Source organism: Syngnathus typhle, linkage group LG2 (genome assembly GCF_033458585.1).
Source record: "Syngnathus typhle isolate RoL2023-S1 ecotype Sweden linkage group LG2, RoL_Styp_1.0, whole genome shotgun sequence".
NCBI lineage: Eukaryota > Metazoa > Chordata > Actinopteri > Syngnathiformes > Syngnathidae > Syngnathus > Syngnathus typhle.
In genome coordinates this window covers 11,690,790-11,715,051 of record NC_083739.1, presented here as the reverse complement: position 1 = coordinate 11,715,051, position 24,262 = coordinate 11,690,790, and the positions used below count along the sequence as shown (strand labels likewise).

Here is a 24,262-nt window from a genome sequence, read left to right as displayed (position 1 = left end):
ACCAACTATTGACAGTTTGGGCTCATTTTATATATTGGTGGTGTGCCGTGAGATTTTTGCAATGTAAAATTAAAATACAGTCCGTACGATCGACAGTGCCCACGACCTTGCCGTCGTTTGTGACGTTACTATTTACCACCACTAAGTGTCGCTGTTACAATTGCGTCACGTTCGACCCTGCCAACCCGGAAATGTTAAAGTCACGTGACTAACTTCCCGGAAGCAAAGCGACGGCAATAACAAAGTTTAAAGCGCGCTCCGAACATGAAATTGTTGGGTTCATTAGAATGTGATCATTTGTTTATTTCGGGTTGACTGTCACCGGGCACCTAAAGGAAAGCAAGATGTCAGGTTTCAGTGCCGAACTTATTGACTACCTGGAAGGAAGGATTACATTTGAGGAGTTTGACAGGAGGAGAGACGAGAGAAAAGCCAAGGTAGTTTAGACTAGTTTTGTCCTGTCAACAATATCAATTAACTAGATGTCATTCATCCACCCGGAACGGTGTTTTCTTTTCCTGAAGTGACACAAAATGAGAAGAAACAATTTCAAATTTCAATGGATGGATTTTTAAATTTGTCACTGCGTTAAATCAAGGGGATTGTGGATATTCTGAAACTGTGATGTTGTACAAGTCATTAAACACATTTTTGTATTTTGGTTCTCGGTTTTCTGGAGCGAAATTGAAACCGTCCCACGAATTGTACATTGCCACATTTGCAGTTGCAGATGTTCCCATGATGTTAGAATAGTGTACAATTAGAAAACTTATCTCAGAATAACTTCGCCATAAAAGAAGCAACATGAAAGGAGAATAGAAAAAGGTCATTTGCACCCATGTAGCCCATGAGAAGTTTACTGAAGGAAAGAAAAAGGTTTTACTCAACAAGAATGTATGATTATCAAAAACAAGGTAGTTGTGGAATTCCTTGATTACTAAAATATGGCTAAATTGCAAATATGTAGAAGATAAACTCAGTCGGTTACTTTGGACCTATGTTTAGCATTAATGTGTTAATTGTTATAGTACAGTAGCTCGCAGCTAACAAAATTTTGTTTGTCTTTCAGGAGTTGCTCGTGTCAGTTAAAAATGACGAGGTGGTCCAGCCTTGCACGTCCACGCACAATCATGGAACAATTGGTAAATTGTAGCCTCATAGTTTTCTGGATGTGTGCCCTTAAGTTTGAATTGTAATGCCCATCTTTGATGGAGGAACATCTTGATGATTCTCAGAACCCAAGAAAAACAAAAGAGTGTCGCCTTATTTGAGTCTCCTTATTAAAGTTGTTGAACCCTCATCCCCCCCACCTTCTCTTCATAGGGTCAGAAGAAGAAGGAATCAGCCCTGGCGTTCAGCAAGCCTTTGCCTCAATGATTGGCGAAGCCACCGACCAAGTATTGTCAGATGAGGATAATGACATCTTGGGCTACGTTGATGACAAGAATGACGAGGATTTCGCAGTGGAAGAGGAGGACTATGTGGAGGACGATGAGGAGGAGGAGGAGGAGGAAGAAGAAGAAGTGGTGGGGGAGAAGGGACATTTTAAATTGAAAGTGAAGCGCGAGAAGGCAGAGGGGAGGGGGAAGAGAAGTTTTGAAACCGAAGAGAAGGAAAGTGAGGACATGTCAGTGGGAGACGTGCTTGCACTGGAGATGGAGCTAACCCGTGAAAACAAGAAAATGATGAAGGTGAGTTTCAAAGTTGAAGACTTCCCATGGGAATACTGTCGGATTTGGGGATGGCTCTGACTTCATTTCATTGCCTCCTACTCTGCTTGCAGGAACGACGCAATCGCAGTAAACTTCCCCGAGCGCTCAGAGGCCTGATGGGTGAGGCGAACATTCGTTACGCCAGAGGAGAGAAAGACGATGCCATTGCCATGTGCATGGAGATCATACGACAAGGTAGGAACATGTTTTTGCTTTGTTGCATCGCCTGTCACCATCCGGTCATCATCTCTCCTGGCCCTTCCAGCCCCGCTGGCCTACGACCCTTTCTCTACGCTGGCCATGATCTACGAGGACGAAGGCGACTTGGACAAAGCTCTGCAGTTCAGTCTGATCGCCGCCCACTTGAACCCCACCGACTGTGAGGAGTGGATTAGGCTGGCGGAGGTCTCTCTGGAGCAGGAGAACGTCCGGCAAGCTCTAGTCTGCTACAACAAAGGTCTGCCTGGCATTTCTTCTTCTCGCTGTGTTTTTGCAATGTTAAGAGTTACTGCTTATTTTTGCCAGTGACGTTGAGTGACAGGTGCAGCAAAATGCTCTTCCATGAGATGGCAAAAAGTAGCCTGTACACTCAGAGTTTTGTTCAACTGAATAAAAAATACTTGTGGGAACATCTCTGAAATAATCAATGCCATCCCGCAGCCGTCAAGTACGCTCCCACCAATATTCGCTACCTGTGGGAACGCTGCAGCCTCCTCATGCGTCTGGGGGAGCACAAGCAGTGCATGGATGGCTACCGCCGAATTTTGTCCCTGCTGCCAATGGACGAGGGTGAACACTTCATGCAGCTCTCCAAGGACATGGCCAAGTAAAGAAGTCACACTAGTTGACTCAACACAGATCTGGTCGGCTGGCTAATATTTTGCATTTTATGCACATTTTGTCATCACCTGTTATGTTTTTAACTCACAATGGATCAATGACATAATTGATCGCCTTTGCGAAATAAGACATTGCGGCTGCGGTGCCACATACGTATACATTAAATGAAAATACAGTGATCGGCTCAAATAATCCTGATCATGTAAAAGTGAACGCCCACATTTGACCACACCACATTTTGGAGATGTGAGGATTTGGGCCGAAAGCAACACTATATTGTATTATTATACCGTACCAAATTGCATTTGGTTATGGTTGCGCACGTCTAAATTGCTTACACATCTTTATTGCTTAGGAGTTATTATGAAAGTAGCGACCTGCCCTCGGCACTCGGTGTAATCGAGCAGGCCCTGGTACGCCACCCCGACCTGGTTAGCGATGACATCATCAACATGGCAGCCGAGCTCTACATCACCAACCGTCAATACGAAAAGGCTTTGGAGGTACTCCGGCACGCATTACAACGGCAGCAGATACTATACACTTGTGAATGGAGAATCATCCTCGTCTCCTCCTTCAGGTCTTAGTCCAGTTTGTGGGTGTGGTTCCTATCCGGGATGAAAGTCACCCAGAGACGGCAATTAAAGTTGAGAATTTAATTGAGAACGGGGTAAAGAACGATGAGGCGCAGCCATTGATTGTAGCAGAAGTAGCGCCAACGGACAAATGTAAGTCATGAAAAATTGAAAGATTTTGCAAGAAAATTGAAGCAATTCGAAGCTTCAAGAGACTCCACGACGAGTGAAAGGCAGTAAATAAAACTGAGCCTTTGTTGTTCACCAGCTGACATCAAGGATGTTCAGGTTCCAGACGGCATCCCAGTGGACCTGAAGGCCAAGCTGATTGTCTGCCTCATCCATTTGCATGTCTGTGCACCCTTGGAGGTAGCAGAGGATTTTGCCGTGACCATTTTCTCGTTCGAACGGGGATGTAGTCAAAGCCTTTTTCTTCCAGGCTCTAGTCTCCTCACTGATGGAGCAAAGTCCAGAGGACATTGGCGACTTATACCTGGACGTGGGAGAGGCCTACCTAGAGAAGGCAGCGTACATGTCTGCTCTACCTTTGCTGTCTGCGCTTGTCATATCCGAGAAATACAACCTGGCTGTCGTCTGGCTTCGCCACGCAGGTACACTCTCAAAGACCAAAATCATCATTGATTAAGGAAATGAAATCCGGTGGCATCAAAGCCGAGCTTATCCTTGTTTCCATCAGTGGTGGTAAAAGTCAGCTTAGGTTAACCACTGCATCTTAAGCCACCAGCTACTTGTAACTCCATGGCAGAGTGTCTGAAAGCACTGGGTGAAATGAAAGCAGCGGCCGAAAGCTTCACGAAAGTAGTGGAGTTGGCGCCACAGCACCTCGAGGCGCGGCTGTCGCTCGCCACCCTGCAGCAGCAGCTCGGCCGGCCAGATTGTGCCCTCAAGGCGCTGGAGTCCATGTACGACAACGACACGCTTGCACGGGACTCCTCTGCAGCGCAAAAGGCAGGTGATATATCTCTAACGCTTTGCTTTGATTAAGAAGCAGATGTTTCATCAGTGCATGTCTGCAGGAACTGAAGCTGCTCCTGCACCGGTCCGCGCTGCTGAAAACGCAGGGACTCATCCAGCACTACTTGGACACTCTGATCACCATGATATCAATCCTGCTTAAGGTTGCACATCTTATTTTCTCGAGTGTTGTCTCCTGCCTGTACGGCACGTCCAAATAGGTGGAATGTGTGTTTTTGTGCATGCCAGGTGGCCATGCAGCGTGCCCAGGTGTGTGTGCGCTCTGTCTTCATGTCAGGAGAGAATCACCTGCGCTTGGTGAAGGTTGGGGACATGCCGTCGGACATCGATGACCCGGAAGCGGCCTACTTGGAAATCACGTGTATGTCCAGACCTTTTGGGGCCTGGTTTATGAGCGATGCTATACAACCTCCAATGTCTTTGCTGATGCCTACACCAGGTAAAACCAAAGTCCTGTCCAAAGAGGACTGGTGGCAGCTGCTGCTGAGCTGCGTGCTGACAATGTGCGATGTGCAACGTTACGAAGAGGCGGAGCTAATGGTCGAGTCCGCTATGGAGTTCTACTCCTTCTATGACATCAAGCCCAGAAGAAAGGAGTTGGAGTACCTCGGCCTCTCAGCCAACATCCTGGACCGCAACCACCATAAGGCCTACAACTACATCAGGTATGAAAAGGGAATTGTTTCATTCGTGTATCACGTCTCTTATTTTTTCTTCACTCTTTTCCATCAGGTTGATGCTGTTAGAGGATGTGGATCAGCCTCAGCTTTGGAATATATTTAATCAAGTAAACACACATGTCTTTGCGTTTATCTTCTTTGAACATACAATGCAGTGATTCCTAACCACTGTGCTGCAGCACATTTAGCTGCCATGAGAAAACCTCAGGTATGCCATGGGAAATTCCATGTAGAGGAATCGTTTGATCTTTTGAAAGAAACCACAGTGCCCGACAAACAACAACCAATAAGTGACTGAAGACATGACTCGATTTGACGTGCTACTGTCAACTTCTGTTTTGAACAAATATGACAAAAAACGATTGTCGTCGCAACCTTCTCTTTTAATTGTTTTTCCAGCAAATAATTGATCTTGGTTAATCTATCCATGTCAACTGACATATAGTGACAAGTAAAACAAGAAAGCTCCTTCAGGAGATGACAGAAGGTACAATCAACCTGTTGTCTTCACTTCACACAATCGGCTCAAGATTTTACACTCTGGTACTTTTTGGCGAGATTTTTGTTGGACTGTGTGCCATGGCAGCTTTTCTAATGTAAAATATGTGCCTTGGCACAATTAAGGTTGGGAAACACTGAATCATGTCGAGCAGAATACTCACACTTTTTCTTCCTTTAGCTGACGATATCCTCCCACCACCAACGTCATCATCGCTTTTGTCTGCGTCAGCTTTTGAAACATCCCGACAACCGCGCCCTGTGCATCCTGTGCGGACACAACGCCATGGTGTCGGGCAGCTTCAAACACGCCTTGGGTACCACCGGCCGACTGTGAATAACGCTCATCCAGTCGCAAATGGAATGATGTGCGTGTGACGTGGTCTTTTTGTGTCCAGGTCAGTACATCCAGGCCTTCCAGGCTCAGCCAGATGAGCCGCTCCACAACTTGTTTGTGGGCCTCACCTTTTTCCACATGGCATCCCAGAAATATGTGGCAAAGAGACACCTACTGGTTGTTCAGGTATCTTGCATTTGACTGCATCTGTGCTTTTGGCAATTGCGATGACGGCAAATGTTTTTTTTTTTTTTTAGGGTTTCACCTTCTTGCGCCAGTACGTGGAACTGCGTGGGGAGTGTCAAGAGAGCATGTATAACTTGGGCAGAGCATTGCACCAGATGGGCCTGACACATTTAGCAATTCATTTTTACCAGAAGACTCTTCTACTGCCTATACAGACACTAGAGGTACTTTTCCAATTCATGCTTGGCGGCGGCATGAATAGTAAAATGACAAAAGTTCTCTTTTGATACTTTTCTCTGGGCAGTGGGTGCCAAGGTTTTTTTGGTTCACGGAAATTCATGACGTAACTCAAACTATAATCATAGCTAAAATATCCTCCGTTTTCATCTTTTACATTTGATTTCATACATTACCTTTTGAGGTGTTATTTTAAGTTGATTTATTTCTGTATCAACGTATGTCCATACAGAAGAACAAAGGTAGAACATTTGTTCAGAAATTGTACTTTGCGTTACTTTATTACCTTATTTCTACTAGTGGTAAAAACCAAACCAAAACAAAGCATGTTTGAAAAAATAAAAACTACCAAGCCCACTCTTAAAACCAAATTAAAAGTTACCTAATACAAGAAATGAAACAAAACAAATAATAACTGTAATGATAAATCCAAAGCCATTATGACACTTTTCCATGCACATTCTTGAATGAAGTTCCTCTGAGATGCTTCCTCACAAGAACCTTTCCTCCACCCACACCAACAGGGTATCGCTGATGACCAAGTGGATCTGAGAAGGGAGGCCGCCTTCAATCTGTCCCTCATTTACCAGGCAAGTGGCAACATTGAGATGGCCCACAATCTCATCAGCACCCATTGCATCATCTGACAATGGGCCAGGCCTGCAACAAGGAGAATGAGTGCCACTGTTAAATTATCATTCATGCAAAAACAATTATGATCATGTAAAAATATCATGTATGAGTATTAGTTCTTTTTTTTAACATTTTAAATCTAAAAGTCGAATATATTTAATAATAAAAAAAAAAATTCCTCTTCATTCTTCTCTGTGCTGCTTATCGCCATGGTATATGATTTTATATTATTGTGACAAAAAGATGGATGGACGGACTTTCTGTTGTTGCGAGGATTAAGGCGCTGGGGATTACTTTCCAAATCCCTGCATCTCAGATATCCCATTTCCAACCTTCTGCTTGCTTCTTCTTTCCTACCCGAGTCACTGCACTGCATCTGGCCACTAGTGCGTTTTTTTTTTCTTTTTTAAATCCACCCACAAATAAACATACAAATTACACTGAGAAGATGACAAATACCTTGCATTTTCTGTTTTAGCGCTTGTGGCGGATCTCACCACACACACACACACACACACACAACCCGTACAACTTTTTCAACCATCTCGAAGAAGAGAAAAAAGTAAGCAACATGACTCAGTAGAAATGTCATCAAGCAAATTGTTCTGACCGTGCAAATGTTACGCTGTAATGGAGCGAGTCATTCAAACTAATGCAACCCTTATCAGATAAAGAGTTAAAATTAATATTGTTGGTTTTCTTTTTTTAGAGTATTAGAATGCAACTTACACGGCTAACATTTTGGACAAAAACTCCAGCTCTGATTTGTAACCATTTTACAGTCATTAGACATACAACAATTTTGTATTTTTGAACATGTTTGCCAGATTCCTGAGTATCTATAACAGGGTTGCTGTAAACACTACAAAATATATAACAGAATATCTTATTAAAAGTGTACCAGTGATAATTGAGCTGGACGGAATAAATTATTTCTTGCTTTATTAATTGCTTTTCTTTCTAAAATGTCGGTATTACTGTTAGACCTCGGTTTTGAAATGACCCCCTAAATTAAAATGAACCCCTTCCCAAACAATAACAGATTTTGATGTGAGCCCCCGATGCGGCCTCTTAAAGGGGCCTGAATCAGCGTCTGGACACGTGATCCACCAGAGGGGTGGAGGGGGGCGGTCTTATTTTGACGTTGAACTCGACTCCTGCACACTCTGAACTCGGCTCAGCAAACATTCGAAGTTGTTCATCTGCACTTTTCATCCCAAAATAGGGGATAACATGGCTGCGTCTCTGGCTTGTTTGCACTGATCACGCCGTGAAAGAGCAGCGGAAACGGGGCGCCGGATGTTGGCAGCTCCGCTCTAATAAATAAGACATGAGCCTGGCTGGCTGCATCGCGACGAGAGGGAGACAACCAGCCATGATGTGAGACTTCCAACATGATGTGGTTTTTACTGTTTTTGTGTGTTGGCAACGAGTAGACTATCACAGTCTCGAGGGGGAGGCGGCACCTCGCGCGAGTGCTGGCCGCTTTGGACGCTGCTGCCAAGTCGCCGAGCACCGGAGCAAAGCGAGGCTCCGTCGTGCATCAGTGAGGGACTTTTGTGGGGTGTATTTTGTCACGCGTTGAAATCAGCACAACTAAGGTGAGCAATTGTTTATTTTTCTTCCTTTTTGTTTTTGACATTTCATTGTTTACTTAAAATGCTTGATTTATGATGTAAACCCATTTTTAAAGCTTCTGGGCTGATCTTGCACTTCAAAGTAGCACAAAAGGCCTAATGAGTGACATTCATCAACAGTTTTTTTTTTTCTTTGTTCTGTGTTGTTGTTTTTATAAAGGCCGACCTGATCTTATTTCTGTCCATGTTCCGACATAGCTAGCAGTATTGTGCTTCTACTACCACATTGATCCCTGAATAACAACTGGGCGGCTCACATTTCCTTCCTCAACAGCCTCCTCCTCATCATCTCTTGTGAGAACCTGATTGTTCTGAAAGACTGTAGTATGCCATATTGTGTCTCACTTATCACTGCACATGACATTTTGTTTTCCTCTTATTGCATTGAGTATTTATATATAATTTACAGTGATTGCTGAAATATAGTACGGTATGGCTCCTGTAGTATCATAACATTATAATGTGGCTTAATTTGTAAATGACATTCCTTGTTGCTTTTAAATGCGTCCGAATATTTGTTAGAATAGATAAAAATGAGAGTTACGGTAGCATAGCTTCCTTTTCTGCAAAACATTACATCTTGCAGACTGGTGTTTTTCAACCTTTATTGAGCCAAGGCACTCCACCTTGACACGTAGGTTAATTATGTATAATGTCGTGTCGTGCAAAAGCATTTAAACATTCTACCTATCACCATACATCGCTTGCATAGACTGATGAACAGAGAAAACATTAGTTATAAATAGGTCATTTTCGGACCAATAAAGTGACATTTGATGATTTTCCCGTGACGCACCTGATCATTGCTGACACCGGTTGGGAATTAGTGACTCACTGATCATCACTAAAATTAGTTTCCCAAAAGAGTGGACATTTCCAGTAAAATTTCATCTGACGTTCAGACAGGGTTTTATTGGAAATATCCCAGATTGAAGACTTTCCAGAGAATTTATGGGAATCAAGATTGCAATTTTTAGCCTCACTACATTTATAACACCACCCACACACTCGAGTCTGCCCAAAGCTTCGCTCATCACTGATGTGTACAAGTGGGATTCTCATTCATAGTTGTAATAAATAGTTCCAGAAAACGCCATCCACCTTCAACAAAATAGCAGCGCTAAGAATGTTAAAATAGAACTGGCGCCACTGTTGCTTACATTGGTTGCGTGACCTAGTTGTGCTGAAGGTAAAACAACACTAGATTTGTTGATTTGAAGTTTTACTAAAAGAGATGACAAACGTGGCGTCTGTGTCCCTTCTAAATCCTCTCAGCTGCACTAAGTCCCTTTGCTCTGCTTCTGTTAGCTAGTCTTGCCCAGTTATTAGCAAATGAGGGATGAGCACCCAACATGAAATGCACTAAATCTGGTTGTTTTAGTCAGGATTATGCTCATAATAATTTAGCCAACAATATTTAAATTATGGCTGTTTAGATCAGGGTTGTATGCTGCCGATCCCGATACTGAATATCCAGTGTGGATCCAGTGAATGCACACATATTGGCGAATGTAATTTCATAATGCTATAGACTAGTACCTTATGTTATTATGCTACAAATATACAATGTTTTGTGACATAGCATTGACTTTGGAGTCTAATTAGCACTATGTGACCAAAATAGGACAGACGATGTTTTGTCGACTGTGTAACGAAGAGTAGAAAAGCATGGCTCTGTGCCCAAGGTGTGTTTTTAGTGGCGTTACTCTTTAGTTGAGATGTGTTAGAGAGGCCTGGGTACACACAGTGCTGTCATGTCTCGTTGGTTTGGATCAATGGGTCAGAAAGGCATCAAGTCACCTCTGACTGCCCTGCTTTGTCCTTCTCCAATCCTCTTCCAAAGCCTTATCGTGTTGGTGAAGTATAAGAGAGTTTGTGTGGTATGTCAGACTGGAATAAGTAGGTCACATTGCTGCCATATCTTCGTGTCCCATTCCATATTTGTGATTTCATCTTTTTTCATGCTCGTAGGTTGTGGTACTTTATGTAGCCGTTGACTATCCCTTGCCTGCAACTCGCTTAGAAGATGCATAGTGTTTTTAAGCTTGTTTTCTTCTTGTTGGAATCCAAAGGATAAAAACATCCCCAGACCACAAAAACATTTGTTTTCGGTTTTATAGGAAACACGTGTGTGTGTGTGCGTGCCCCCAGATGCCATACAAGAAGAAGCTTACTGCATAGTGAATATTGTTTTGCAAAAAATGCCTGGCTCGGTTTTGCACTTATGTCTATTTTTAGTTGCAAAGTCTCACCATTTATAAATAACCCACATACTTGATGCTGGTGCCACTCACTTGGTTAGACTGCGCCCACAATTGCGCTCATTGCATGTTTTAAAGGCACCGCAGACACACTATGTCGTTCGCCCCGCAAGCGAAGCTATTTGCTTTAATGATGCACCGAAGACATCAAGGAAGTCATGTATACCATGAGCCTTTTTCTAATGAAATATTCAGAGGCAAGGATGGTGCTAATTATGTTAAAAAAAGTTCAGGGTGACTCGTCACCCTGTCAATAAAAATTATTTATGCTTTAGCAATCCATTTTCTAATTACGCTTCATTGGCTTGAGCTGGAGTTTTTCTCAATCCACTTTGTGTGGGAGGTGGACTGCATGCTGGACTACTCACCAGACAATCACAGGACACATATAGACCAGCAACTATTTACAATGACATTCACACCTATGAACAATTTCGACTCTTGAACCTAACACGACTGTTTTTGGAACGTTGGAGGAAGTACCCGGAGACATCTCATCCTGGTGCAGGAAGAACACGCACACACCACGTAGAGACGAGAGTTAACATTTGAACCCTTTAACTGAAAGGCAGATGTGCTACAGATGTACCACTTAAGCTCAACACATCTCGAAAAAACATCAGAATTTGCAGGGACTAGTCATTGACATTTCAAGTCATTTTACAGAGATGTTATTACGACTTGAAAACATGTTTTATTGTAAGAAAAGGTATACAATATGTCTCGCTTAAAGAAAACTGACTTTGTAATTTCTGGTTTTCAAGGAGTTGGGTCTCAGGCGCACCTGCCCAGCCATCAAGTGTGAAACTAAACAGCCAAGAAAAAAGATGCACCATTTCAAGAGATGGTCTGAGTCCACCATCCTGATGACACGAAAGCAATACCATGTCAAAGCCAAAAGGTAAGTAGAACTGTAATGCTAGCACAGATTAGCGTTACCTTATAATCCTTATCGGTCATAACCCTTGCTAATTGGCTCTTACTCGAATATTGGCACCGGTTGTCTTGCCTAATTTGGAGGCTTGGCGATGAAGTGAGGTGATTGTCTTGAAATTAATGAAAGTCCTACTTGACATTGACTCCGCAATACTGGGGTGTTTAGTGAGCAGAGATTGATTTGGGTGAGGGTCTTGAAAAGTAGATGTCTCGTGTGTTGTACCCTCTATCCTTTGCGTTGTTCGACTAATGAATGCTAGACACCTCTTATTACTTGGAACTTTGGAAATTGTACCAGGACAAGAGTTCATTCATACTGAGTACTAATACCACCAGAGAAATCCAGGTCCAGGAGGTCTAAAGTAGGTAATTAATTAATTAATTAATTAATGTCTGTAATGAAAAAATTAAAGAAAGAACCTTGATGTAATGTTCATGATGGAGAAATATATTTGAACAGAACTCAAGAAAAGGAAATCTGGCAACTCACTATCATTTCTTCTTTTATCCTACCTCTTGTTTCCCTACAGGTCTCCAGCCGCCCTCCTCCCTGAAGTGAATAACGGCTATAATATTGGATCATGTGCAAGGCCCTTAGTCATCTGCTTGTGTTGTATCAGAGACTTTTAGAAGTTAGGAGAACTACATGAACAACTAAGACTGGTACTGGCTTGTCTCTTTATACCTCCTAGACACAAGAAGAAATGTGTGGCAAGGATATCGAGACGTTTTATCGTGCCTTGGACAGAGCACTTAATTTTCCATAGTCTCCATTTGTTTTGCCCTTTTTAGTTTTATTGACTTCTGTTTCCCTTCACCTGTTCAACCTCAACCTTCTGCCCCAATCATCTGCTTCCTCCTCAACACCCTCAACACTGCCATAATCCTCACACTCAGCAGCAGCCTCCGCTCACAGCTTGTGACGCTGTGGTAACCATGGCAACAGCCACAGCTTCCTCCTCCCCCCCGCCATCCTCACCGGGAACCAATGGCAGCGCACGGGAACACCTGATGGCGGTGAGGCGCCGTAACCCTCACGGCCGGCCGTACACGATCGGGCCGGAAAACATCCGCAGCCTGTCCGGGTCTTCTTGCCCCTCGCCGTCGGTCTTGACATCAGGTGACCAGCCGGAAGCAGCAGGGGTCGGGCTGCAGAGGGCCAATAGCGACACTGATCTGGTGACCTCAGACAGTCGCTCCTCACTAACGGCGTCGACGTATCAGCTTGTCCTTGGCCATGGCCATCTCGTCATCTCTTGGGACATCAAGGAGGAAGTGGACGCCACGGACTGGATTGGACTATACCACATCGGTGAGCAAATACAGAGAATGAGTAACTGCAGGAAGGCAACATCAACTTTGAAGTGGTCATGCGGTTTGGCATTCACACACTCACCACTTGAAAACGTTTTCACTGACAAACTCCCCTGTTTGCAGTTTTGGGCTCCACTTGGTAGCATCTTAGTGCTGAACTTAAGTGAGGAGCTTCACTTAAACAAAAGAAGTCATTTGCTGCCATCTTGTGGCATTTATAGTGAAATTACATGATTTAAAGCTGAGGTAAATGTCTTCTCATTGGAGACAACCAACTGCCATTGAGACAATTGCTTTTGCGTGTCTCCAGACGAGACCTGCGTTGCTAATGTGTGGGACTCCAAGAACCGTGGCGTGAATGGTACTCAGCGAGGCCAGATTGTGTGGAAACTGGAGCCGGGGCCCTACTTCATGGACTGTAAGTACAGTACAGTGTAAAAGTAGGACGTGAAGTGGGTCTGGGTCATGTGCTGCAATTCCTAGTTTGGATGACTGGACGGACGGATATAGTAAAGCATGACCAAACCATCAAGTTAAACCAATGACCGTATATATCTACAGTATGTGGCAAATAAATGACACAAATCCCTCCATACGTGTATATGACTGTGTTGTGTCTCTGCAGGTGAGACTAAGATCTGCTTCAAATATTACCACGGTGTGAGTGGAGCACTAAGAGCAACAACACCTTGCATCACCGTCAAAAACCCTGGAGTGACGGTACAGCACTTTTACCTTAATAGTCAGTCTTGATATGAGCCAAACTCTTCATTTGGAATCTTCATCACTCATTAGGTATTTTTTCCCCTTGAAGCAGCAGTGTTGTGATGAGACATTTGTTCTTTCCTTATCCCCAGGTGGGCACTGAAGGTCTTCCTGAGAGCCAATCAGGCGCAGAGCACAGTCGTAAATTGGTCAGCTTCACTCTCTCAGGTGAGAGGCCCCGCATCAGCAGAGAAAAAGCTTTTATGAACACATACAAATGCAAAACAAGCTAAGTGCGCATTGTCCACTGCAGACATCCGAGCAGTGGGCCTGAAGAAAGGCATGTTTTTCAACCCGGACCCTTACCTGAAGATGTCCATCCAGCCTGGGAAAAGAACCGGCCTCCCCAAGTTCACCCACCACGGCCAGGAGAGGCGTACCTCCATTATCTCCAATACCACCAACCCCGTGTGGCACGGAGAGGTTAGAAACGAGACGCATTGTCGTTCCCACAGGACAATTTTAATTGTCTTTTCTTGTTGCCCTGTAGAAATACACTTTTGTGGCCCTGGGGAATGACGTGATGGAGATCGAGGTGAAAGATAAGTTTGCCAAGAGTCGGCCAATCATCAAGCGCTTTCTGGGTCAGCTGATCATACCCGTGCAGCGACTTCTGGAGGGGCCAACGGCAGAGTGAGTTCATATGATTTTGTGTGCAAACGCTGTCTTTGCTGTTTGTTTGTTTTTTTTGAACTCCTGCTCTTTTTGTGTGTGCAGCCAACACCCAGTCAGCTACAGCTTATGTCGCCGCCTTCCGACAGATCATGTTAGCGGGCGGCTGCACTTCCGGGTGAACATCACCTCCACTGGACATGAAGGTATGTGCTGATTTCACACCGTGTCTGTCGTTCTCGTTGACAAATCCAGCATACAAGATTTCTCGAGTAAATGTTAAGAGGAGCCCGGTTTACATGGAGACCTCTTCTGATTAAAGTCAATCATTGTCAAGGTTTGTTCGATGTCGCAAATATTCGGCAAATGGTAACCAAAAGTTCACCTGTGCTTTTCTTTTCGCAAAGGGACATGCTGAATTTTTATTGCAGACGAATAAAAACGACTGAAACTGTTTGTGACCTTGACCGAACCCAGACGTGAAAAAATTGTTGATTCATTTTGTTATCGATTAGTTGCCGATGAATTGATTAATTTTGACTCCTCTTGCAATGGTCCAATAAAGGTTGGGGGAGCAGTGGCTTGACAAGAATGAATTAATTAAAATGAGTGAATAGTTACTGATAGGCTCTGCTGAAAAAAATGTGGATAGAATAATTTGTGATTTCCTTTGATATGTGCCGTATAATATGTGGCATATACTTCTATTGTATCCTCAAATTTTGGTCTGTATTCCTCTCCAGATGCAACGGGAACCATCTTGGGCAGCACAGTCAACAGCGACCCTGGGAGTCCCTCTGATGATGAAGACCTTCCGCACCACTCCACGTCTTCTCGCCTGGCATGCGGCGGCGCGTCCCTTACGGGCTCGGACGAAAGCTCCCTGTTAGCTAACGGTGCTTGTTACTATGGCAACAGCAGCGCATGGCAAGAAAACACAATTCTAGCGGCTGCGGGCGGCCACACCCACAGGCAAGTTTCCCTCAATGACTACTTGGACGCCATTGAGGCCTCCGGTAGCGCCGTGGAGAGAGTTCCCGCAGGGCCGTCGCCCAGACTCCGCTCCAGCTTTCCGACAGACACGCGCCTCAACGCCATGCTCCACATAGACTCTGATGAGGACGAGGAGAGCGCGGGGCAGTGCAGTAACCAGCAGGAGTCAGGATTGCAAAGGACTACAAATGCGGATATTTCCGGAGGGAGCGAGGGCTCCAAATGTGAGCACACCGGATCACAAGCAGGCTCTCCTGTCGCTGAGTCGGCTCAGGCCGATGGGCCGGGTAATGCAGCACAGCTACAAATGAAGGAGGGAACGTCGATGATCGTCCATGCAGAAGATACTGGCGCTTCGGCACACGTTAGTGAAGGAATGGAAGCCAGTAGTTTTCCTGAAGCTTCGCAACTAGAGTCTGCCAGCGATTGCACATGCGGCGAGCGAAGTTCAAGGCTGGACACCAACTTAGAGGCACCCTGCGCTTCTTCATATAGCTACGGCCCACTTTCACCCATTCCGGTACGATGCAGTACATTGAATCGGATTTTGATCAATTCGTTGCTTCTGGTGCACACCATAATTACTAGAGAAGTTGATTACGAAATGAATTAAGAGTTTGCAGACCGCTACGGATGTGTTTTGTTGTTGGTTCTGGTGCACAGCATAATTACCAGAGAAGTTGATTATGAAATGAATTAGAGTTTCCAGACCACTACAGATGTGTTATGTTAGCCGAACTTGGCTTGCTCTGACAAAGCAGTCAGAGGACAGAAAAATGTTGACATTATTTTGGACCAGCGAGTTCACTCACCGAGACAAATTCGAAAGCTGATTGTTTATAAAGTCACCACCATCGTCCGACTCAACTGATCCTGAATGCCATGGGTAGATTAGATTGGCATGGTTGCACTAGGCTGGGATCTAATTAGGGAAAAATGTATATCATATCATTTTTGGAAGATAGAACAAGCCAGTATTCAGAGTTGGACTTCTGCAATGAATGCATCAATGAAATATCACTGCTTGATATTCTCTATTTGCTTTTGTCCCAGGAGGTGGAGATGAGGACGGAAGTGGCTCCTAGGGCAGAGGAGGAAGCAGCGGAGCTATCAAGCAGCAACAGCTTGGCAACTACTGCTATGACAACCGGCAGCGACTTTGGAACCTCTGAAGCAGGTGGGCGGGAGCTCCAGCAAACCAGTGATTGATCACTGAGACTCACCTTAATCATGCTGACTTTAGTTCCTCTCCGATTTGTGTTCTTCTTGAGGTGGCGCAGAGTAAGTCAGGTGCTATGACAGGGTGTGCTGTGAGAAATTCCCTTCCATTTTGGTCTCACATTATTTTGTGCAAATATTATACTCATGAATGTGCCGGTGACGTAAAGAAGTCAAATTATCTTCCAGTAGATCAATGTTTCAATGCAAGTACCTCCTCAAAAAGTACTTAATAGCACTTCAAGTGTGACCATCATGACGAATAGCAGAAGCATCATAGGCCAAGTGTTCATCAAACTCATATTTGATGTTATTTCAAGCCATTATAACATTACCGCTATGCTGAAAAATAAATGATTGAATCAAAAGTCAAAGTGACATTATGAAGTTTCAAAAACAAATAGTCCTTAAAAATGAAATACAAATGTATTGATTTAAAAGTTAGGCTTTAGGTTGGATCCAGAAGCGGCCCAACTGGACTGCGCTATAACTCCGAGAAACATAATGAAGACAATTTGTCAATCTCACTTTGTCTACTGTAGGGGCTGTCGGCCCAGAAGTGCAGGGAGAGGAGGCGGATGAGGAAGAGGAGGCGGATGAGCGGGGGGAGGTGTGGAAGAGACGCTCTGTGCGGGCCACTGAAGTTGCGAGCCACAACCAGGTGGCATGCAGGCCCAGAGAGGGACTCGGCACCACTTTATCAGAGAGAGAATCCGGTGAGATGACTTCGAAAACAAAGACCGAAAATGATTGCGTGAAAGAAAAGGGAATCAGTGATCGAAAGCTTTTCCAGTTTTTCAACAAACCTTAAAATATACTTGGCTCTCCAAGCGCCTTCATAATGTCCAACATTAAATTCAGCAGTGACGAACGAAGGTCCAAGAGGCAACAAAAACACGAGGCAAAGTTCAGTAGGATTGTAAGCCAATATGTAGTTTAACATTAATACTGTGCATAAATAGAGGAAAAGAAAAAACTGCACTCAAATAATGATTCAATAGAAATTTATTTCACATCAAGTAAAAAAAAAAAAAGGAATGTTTGGTGCTATGCACATATAATGGACTTAACTGTACTTGACAAAAAGATTGGATAAAACTGTATTCTAAAAAGCTGTCGTGACATAGAATGAACTTTTAATTCAGTTTTACTCTCGTGCCACTGAACCTTTGAGAATCAGATTTTTATTTTATTTTTAAGCGTGAAATGGTCAAACTGTGGGTCATTATATCACTGGAGGAATGATGTAAGGTATTTAATGGTTGGAGCACCGTTACTAACTGCCCAATTATTGTGTTTGTGTGTACGTATGCATGCTTGTGTGCTTCCACAGCTCAGCTCAATGGCCATCATTCTGCTCCTACGCTGCCGTCTGTCCGCCATGACATCAGTCGCTACCAGAGAGTAGATGAGGCCCTCCCGCCGAGTGAGTGCTCTTCAGTGTTTTCCGTATTTGTTAGCTTGAAAAAATATACAGTGGAACCTCCAAGGTCAATCACAGTTGGTTCCAGGATGTTGCTTGACCTCCAACTTGTTTGGATTCGGGAACACCCCCTACTCCCATAGAAAATGATGAAAATACTGGAGATAGGAATGTGTAATAGGGCTAAAAACTCAACTCAGTTCTATTTTAAAGCACGCCAAAAACAGCCACAGTTGCTTGCAAAGTAAATGCAGGCATATTAAGAACAATTGAATTGCTTCCTCTCGGTGAATCTGTGTATACATCCACCGGTTTCCATTCATATGAGATCATCATTTTTCAGTATCTAGGTTTTGTTTTGTTCAAATGTACCTGTGTGTTTGATTTTTCATTCATACATTGTGATGTTGGGATTACGCAACATTTGAAGTTCTTTTGCCATTCAGCTCCAGCTCAGTCTCCATAGGGCATGTGTTTGCATAATAGACTGGGAGGCACGGATCGACAGCCACGGGAGGATTTTTTATGTGGACCACGTGAACAGAACCACCACCTGGCAACGTCCCACTGCTCCGGCTGCCCAGCAGACACTTCAGAGATCCAGTTCCATCCAACAGATGGAGCAGCTGAACCGCAGGTTGAGACCACTGAAGACCTGAACCTCATCAACGCAGAACATTTCTTGTGCGACTTTGTAACCACGGTGATAACCACACTCGCCTTCAGGTATCAGAGCATCCGAAGGACGATAACCAATGATGGTAGAGCAGAGGAGGCTCCGGCCAATGAGCAGCCGGCAGACGAGACCGATCTGCACCCCGGCTCGCAAGGTAAAGATCAAATTACAATACAATCAAAACATTACAATGCAATACACAATCTTATGCAAATGATTTTTATATGGACCATGTGCTGCGCTCACCCTTTGCAGAGCTGCGTCGAGACAGCAATGCAGCCCAGTCCAGCTCCAGATCCCGCCTCTACCTGCTACTCCAGTCTCCCAGTGCCAGGTTCCTCACCAGCCCCGACTTCTTCACTGTGCTGCATTCTAACCCTGTATGTGCAAAAGGACTTTCTTTCATTTTAGTTTATTGTACTCATTGTCATCGTTCAAAGGGGAAATTCAACTGAGCTGTAGGTTTTGGGTTTTGCACCCCAAACAACTAAGTCGTACACATTTAATGATAGGGATGCCGCATTTGTTTCAACCCGCACTCCCAGATGTGGCTAAAGTGCTCGCACTCTTAAGTTAGAGATATGGATATTGTTAAAAAAAAGAGACTCTGATAAAAATAGAAGTACTGACTCAAGTCCTGTTTCGGTTAGTAAAAGTAAAATGACTAAAATGAAGTTTTGTATGCGATAGAACCTATTCACACAAACAAATCTGGTAGATTAAATACTCAAAACAAAGAAGCAATACAGTCGTAAAAAAACACCCCAAGTGACAAATTTGTCGAACTTATCCTGCTTCTCTGCTTCCTTTCTGCCAGAGTGCCTATCGCTTGTTTACCACCAACACGTGCTTGAAACACATGATCAGTAAGGTTCGCCGGGACACGCACCACTTTGAGCGCTACCAGCACAACAGGGACCTGGTGGCCTTTCTCAACATGTTTGCCAACAAACAGCTGGAATTGCCTCGAGGCTGGGAGATGAAGCACGACCACACCGGCAAGGTGGGCCCTCTTCATCATCATTATCACACACAGCTTGCATTGTTTTTATAAACATGAGAGTGAGTGTGTTGTTGCGCAGCCTTTCTTTGTGGATCACAATAGCCGCGCGACCACCTTCATCGACCCTCGGCTGCCCCTGCAGAGCTGTCGACCGCCGAGCCTTTTGACTCACCGCCAACACCTGACCCGCCAACGCAGCCATAGCGCCGGTGAAGTCAGCCCGCGTCGCCTGGTAAGTTCTGTAGAACAGTGGTCGGTTTTTCCAGGACCAATGTTTTCTTTCTAAGGGTGAAAATCAAGTTGAAAGGATCCAACTCTGCAGGTGGGCGAAGAGTGCCGTCATGCCGGACCGCCCATCTTGCCGAGGCCGTCGAGCACCTTTACGTCGTCGGCCTGCAGGGCCCAGGCACCGGATGTCATGCCAGTGGGTCAGTACAAAGTGGCACATTAAAAGAAATCTGTCACTTTATCGGTTTGTATTGACTTGCCTTGTTCAACTTTGTCCTCCTGTAGCGTACAACGAAAAGATTGTGGCATTTCTACGGCAACCCAACATCTTTGAGATTTTACAAGAAAGGCAGCCAGATTTCCACCGGAACCATTCGCTCAGGTAAATCCACTGTGTAGTAGGCCATCTTGTCGAAGATGATACTTTGTTCACATAATGCATTACAACGTTGCCATGACAACAGGGAGAAGGTCCAGCTGATCCGCACAGATGGAGCGTCGGGATTGGCGCGGCTGTCAGGAGACGCCGACCTCGTCATTTTGCTAAGGTGAAGCCTTTTTTTTTTTTAGGCAATCCCTGTCTGTCTGCTTACTCTTGTTTTTTTTTCCTCTCGTCCACAGTTTGTTTGAGGATGAAGTCATGTCCTATGTTCCTCCTCATGCCTTACTGCACCCCAGCTACTGCCAGTCTCCTCGGGGCTCTCCCGTCTCCTCCCCTCAAAACTCACCCGGTAACCCACACAACACTTACAACTTAAATGAAATGTATTTATTATGCAAACTTGATGGTGCATGCAAACAAATATGAGAACTGATCGACAAACTCTACTAACCAGGTCCAACCAGGACTGGCTCGATTAAATATCACCATCAATAACGCAATTCCTAGACAACAGAAAGATGCCAAAATGCCTCTTTTCCGTCTTGTAGGTACTCAAAGAGCAAACGCCAGAGCTCCAGCACCCTATAAGAGAGACTTTGAGGCCAAACTGCGAAACTTCTATCGAAAGTTGGAGACCAAAGGCTACGGCCAAGGACCAGGGAAGCTCAAGTAGGTGCTGCCAGTGAGCGAGAAAGCGAGCGAGTGTGCACGCCAGCGAGTGACAAGACTTGTATGCACGTGGCAGGTTGATCATCCGCCGTGACCACCTACTGGAAGATGCCTTCAATCAGATCACATGCTACTCCCGCAAAGATCTGCAGCGCAGCAAGCTCTACGTCAGTTTTGTGGGCGAGGAGGGGTGAGTATAGCATGGCCTGACACCAACAACAAGCTTGCCATGTGTATCATTCATTCTTTCCATTTTAAATTGGCAGAAACTCCTTTTGCAGACTAATGCAAGATAAGAAAAAAAGCCAATATTTCATTTTTGAGTTTGTCTTTTTGTGCAAACAAAGTGTTTGAAGAACAACCTCAAAAGGTATTGTTTGGTGTCAGATGTAAAAACAAATTAGTGATTCACGGTTACATTTTTGGAGGAAATTCCAAAGCGCAAATGATACATGAATTGTGTGTGTGTGTGTGTGTGTGTGTGGGCGAAAGAAAACATACATAACAAAGTGTGATTTTCGCAGATTGGACTATAGTGGACCTTCCCGAGAATTCTTCTTCCTGGTCTCGAGAGAATTGTTCAACCCTTACTACGGTCTCTTTGAATATTCGGCCAACGACACATACACAGTCCAGATCAGCCCCATGTCGGCCTTTGTGGACAATCACCATGAATGGTGAGTGAGTGGTGCATTTGCGGTTAATCTTAGTTTCTCTCATAAAACTTTTATTTCGATGAATTTTCTATTGAAATTTTATGTGCAATACGTTCAAATTGAATCTTTGCTGTGTTTGTGCACATGAAGGTTTCGCTTCAGCGGCCGCATCCTGGGTTTGGCACTGATCCACCAATACCTTCTGGATGCCTTCTTCACCCGACCCTTCTACAAAGGATTATTGCGCATGTACGGCATGAGGGGGAAACACACAAACCTGCAACTAAATATTCCGGCAGCAACGTCTAATATTTTTGTTGTGTTTAGCCCGTGCGAGCTGAGCGACCTGGAGTACCTGGATGAGGAATTTCACCAGTCACTTCAGTGGATGAAAGACAACGACATTGAGGACATGCTGGACCTCACCTTCACTGTCAATGAAGAAGTGTTTGGGCAGGTCAGAGCCAGAAAAGGGCCATTTCCTTTAAAAGGATGGCTCCCGTGACGTGTCTTGTGTAACTTCAGATAACTGAGCGGGAGCTGAAGGCTGGTGGAGCCAACATCCCAGTGACAGAAAAGAACAAGAAGGAGTACATCGAAAGGATGGTAAAGTGGCGAATCGAGCGTGGTGTCGTACAGCAGACGGAAAGCTTGGTCAGAGGCTTTTACGAGGTATGAGCCAAGCTCTTTTGAACGACATCGTCATGGACTCGCCGGCAATTACATAGAAGTCCTGGTTTGCATTCTTGCGTGTGAGCAGGTGGTGGACGCAAGGTCTGTGTCGGTGTTTGATGCCAGGGAGCTGGAGCTGGTGATGGCGGGCACGGCAGAGATTGATTTGTCGGATTGGAGGAACAACACCGAGTATAGAGGAGGTAAGAAAGAAATTCCTCAACTCACTTCAACAAGAACAGACTATAATAGTTCAAACAAGAGCGCAAATATAGTAAAAGATAATATTGCATCCTTGTGCTTTTAACATCTATTCTTGATGGCATGTAGGTTACCATGACAACCATATAGTTATCCGTTGGTTCTGGGCCGCAGTGGAGAGATTCAACAATGAGCAAAGACTTCGGCTCTTGCAGGTAAAACTGAATTGCACTATGAAGGGTGACTTGGACTAAATCACACCTCTGCTTGTGTTTCTATTCTGTGAAGTTTGTGACTGGGACGTCAAGTATTCCCTACGAGGGTTTTGCATCTCTGCGAGGAAGCAATGGACCTCGACGTTTCTGCGTGGAAAAGTGGGGCAAAGCCACGTCTCTGCCCAGGTATGAATGAGTAGGAATATTTGTGTCATCACAAATGGCTTAGGCAGTAGAGCTGGTCGTTCAGAAACCGGAGCGTCGGCGGATGGAATCCCGCTCTGTTTGAACCTAACTTTAGTTTAAAACCTTACTTGCGAACCCTAACCCTAGTTGGAAACCCTATTTTAAGCAAAATGAAATTTAGGATTAAAATGATGTAGCTACATGAAAACCATATTTTGTGCATGCATCTTAAAAAAATCTTAAATCTCAACTAACTTGCATATCGGCAACAGGACGATTTATTATCTTGGTTGAACTCCAAATCGTACAAATTTCAAGGCGTGTATGGTCTGAGTCTCACTCGTGTCTGTTTCATACAGAGCTCACACGTGTTTCAACCGCCTGGACCTGCCTCCCTATCCATCCTTCTCTATGCTCTACGAGAAGATGCAGACTGCCGTGGAGGAAACCAGCACTTTTGGACTGGAGTGAGATCCCTTTTGACAGAGAGAATCCAGATTTTCCACCCTTCACGTGAGGCCATGTTCCAAAGCAGTTTGCATCAACGTATGATTCGGCTTTGGAAGTAGGGCAGCCTTCACCGTTTGTTTTGGGTCACGGCTATGACGTAGAAACAAACAGAATGAAGAACCACAGCGCCTTGCGGACCACAATCAGGAAGCGTGAACGGACCTATCAGAGCGGAAGGCGTGGTGACATCTTCAATGTGAGTAGCGGACACAGTACTTTTAAAGAATCTATTATTTGTGATGGTTGTCATGGCGATCTCTCGTGCTGACAAAGACTCATGGCCTCTCACTACATGGTGTTATTTGAATGTGGTGATTTTAACCATGTAAGATATTTGTATCTTTTGTGAATCATATGGTTTCATTCAATCCCGACGTTATTTAATTATGGGCGTTACAATCTTGCACACGTTTGAATAGTCAGATGTTTTTCAGTCCATCGAGGAGGATTGAAGAAGTACATTGTTATAATTTGTTGCTATCAGTATTCGGGCACCGCGATGGCCCACCATCACGTTGGATTTTCTTAAATCACACTTTTAAATTATAACTCTTCTTTTTAATTTTCTTTTTAATCCAGCCAAGAAGTCACAGTGGTTATGTATGCAGAGGTCAGGATGCATTTCACGATTCATAACTCGTCTTTCTACCGTAAGAGAATCTTGCCAGTGTTTCCCCACTTGTGTTTTTTTCCATCAAAAGATTTGATTGAACACGGTCAGAGTTGTTTGAAGCATCGTTATTGTTTTCTCACAGAAGACACTGCCTGTCCTTTTGATAAGAACTAACCAAAGTTTTGGGCACAACCGGAACCAACTCTGTCTATGTAGACACCGGACCTCAATTTTGCATATGAATGTTGGCAGCACTGTCCTAAAATAAAATTCCATCTTTGTCTATGCAAAATACTTTGTTGTCAAGGATGCCAACTTCCTTAAGTAAAATGTTTTGGAATTGTTCATTTTGCCTACCAGAAACATTTTGTATAATATGATTACAATAGAGTCTTTAG

At 44.3% G+C, this 24,262-nt stretch overlaps 2 protein-coding genes across 4 annotated transcripts; both read left to right on the top strand.

Annotated features, from left to right (window-relative positions):
• Window positions 1-38: 38 nt before the first annotated feature.
• gtf3c3 (general transcription factor IIIC, polypeptide 3) lies at window positions 39-6,879 on the top strand. Its single transcript, XM_061304439.1, has 19 exons — window positions 39-437; window positions 1,070-1,142; window positions 1,324-1,691; window positions 1,784-1,907; window positions 1,978-2,169; window positions 2,373-2,538; window positions 2,908-3,055; window positions 3,133-3,280; window positions 3,396-3,496; window positions 3,567-3,738; window positions 3,894-4,096; window positions 4,165-4,266; window positions 4,352-4,484; window positions 4,563-4,788; window positions 4,856-4,910; window positions 5,483-5,618; window positions 5,700-5,824; window positions 5,896-6,048; window positions 6,586-6,879. Exons 1-19 carry the CDS (start codon window positions 345-347, stop codon window positions 6,706-6,708), a joined length of 2,841 nt encoding a protein of 946 aa, XP_061160423.1. The 5' UTR covers window positions 39-344; the 3' UTR covers window positions 6,709-6,879.
• Window positions 6,880-7,813: 934 nt separating this feature from the next.
• On the top strand, window positions 7,814-24,209 carry hecw2b (HECT, C2 and WW domain containing E3 ubiquitin protein ligase 2b). Of its 3 annotated transcripts, XM_061304386.1 has the most exons (33): window positions 7,814-8,295; window positions 8,530-8,625; window positions 11,357-11,493; window positions 12,059-12,840; window positions 13,153-13,260; window positions 13,468-13,562; window positions 13,700-13,775; window positions 13,861-14,030; window positions 14,098-14,240; window positions 14,325-14,425; window positions 14,963-15,732; window positions 16,266-16,389; window positions 16,973-17,146; window positions 17,764-17,856; window positions 18,340-18,490; window positions 18,580-18,683; window positions 18,785-18,909; window positions 19,347-19,532; window positions 19,612-19,764; window positions 19,855-19,960; window positions 20,046-20,142; window positions 20,225-20,308; window positions 20,382-20,491; window positions 20,691-20,811; window positions 20,888-21,001; window positions 21,336-21,488; window positions 21,618-21,716; window positions 21,795-21,924; window positions 21,993-22,139; window positions 22,228-22,342; window positions 22,470-22,555; window positions 22,629-22,741; window positions 23,101-24,209. In XM_061304386.1, exons 4-33 carry the CDS (start codon window positions 12,465-12,467, stop codon window positions 23,210-23,212), a joined length of 4,536 nt encoding a protein of 1,511 aa, XP_061160370.1. In that variant the 5' UTR covers window positions 7,814-8,295; window positions 8,530-8,625; window positions 11,357-11,493; window positions 12,059-12,464; the 3' UTR covers window positions 23,213-24,209. The 3 variants fall into 3 exon arrangements, with proteins under 3 accessions (XP_061160370.1, XP_061160363.1, XP_061160380.1); XM_061304379.1 differs by lacking the exon at window positions 8,530-8,625; XM_061304396.1 differs by lacking the exons at window positions 8,530-8,625; window positions 16,973-17,146.
• The last annotated feature ends 53 nt before the right edge of the window (window positions 24,210-24,262 follow it).

Coding starts and splice junctions, on each gene's coding strand:
- hecw2b (XM_061304379.1), top strand. CDS start 12,465: ATGGCAACAGCCACAGCTTCCTCCTCCCCCCCGCCATCCTCACCGGGA. Junction 20,492..20,690: donor CTCCCCTCAAAACTCACCCG/GTAACCCACACA, acceptor TCCGTCTTGTAG/GTACTCAAAGAGCAAACGCC. Junction 22,343..22,469: donor CAACACCGAGTATAGAGGAG/GTAAGAAAGAAA, acceptor GATGGCATGTAG/GTTACCATGACAACCATATA.
- gtf3c3 (XM_061304439.1), top strand. CDS start 345: ATGTCAGGTTTCAGTGCCGAACTTATTGACTACCTGGAAGGAAGGATT. Junction 4,097..4,164: donor ACTCCTCTGCAGCGCAAAAG/GCAGGTGATATA, acceptor GCATGTCTGCAG/GAACTGAAGCTGCTCCTGCA. Junction 6,049..6,585: donor TGCCTATACAGACACTAGAG/GTACTTTTCCAA, acceptor CCACACCAACAG/GGTATCGCTGATGACCAAGT.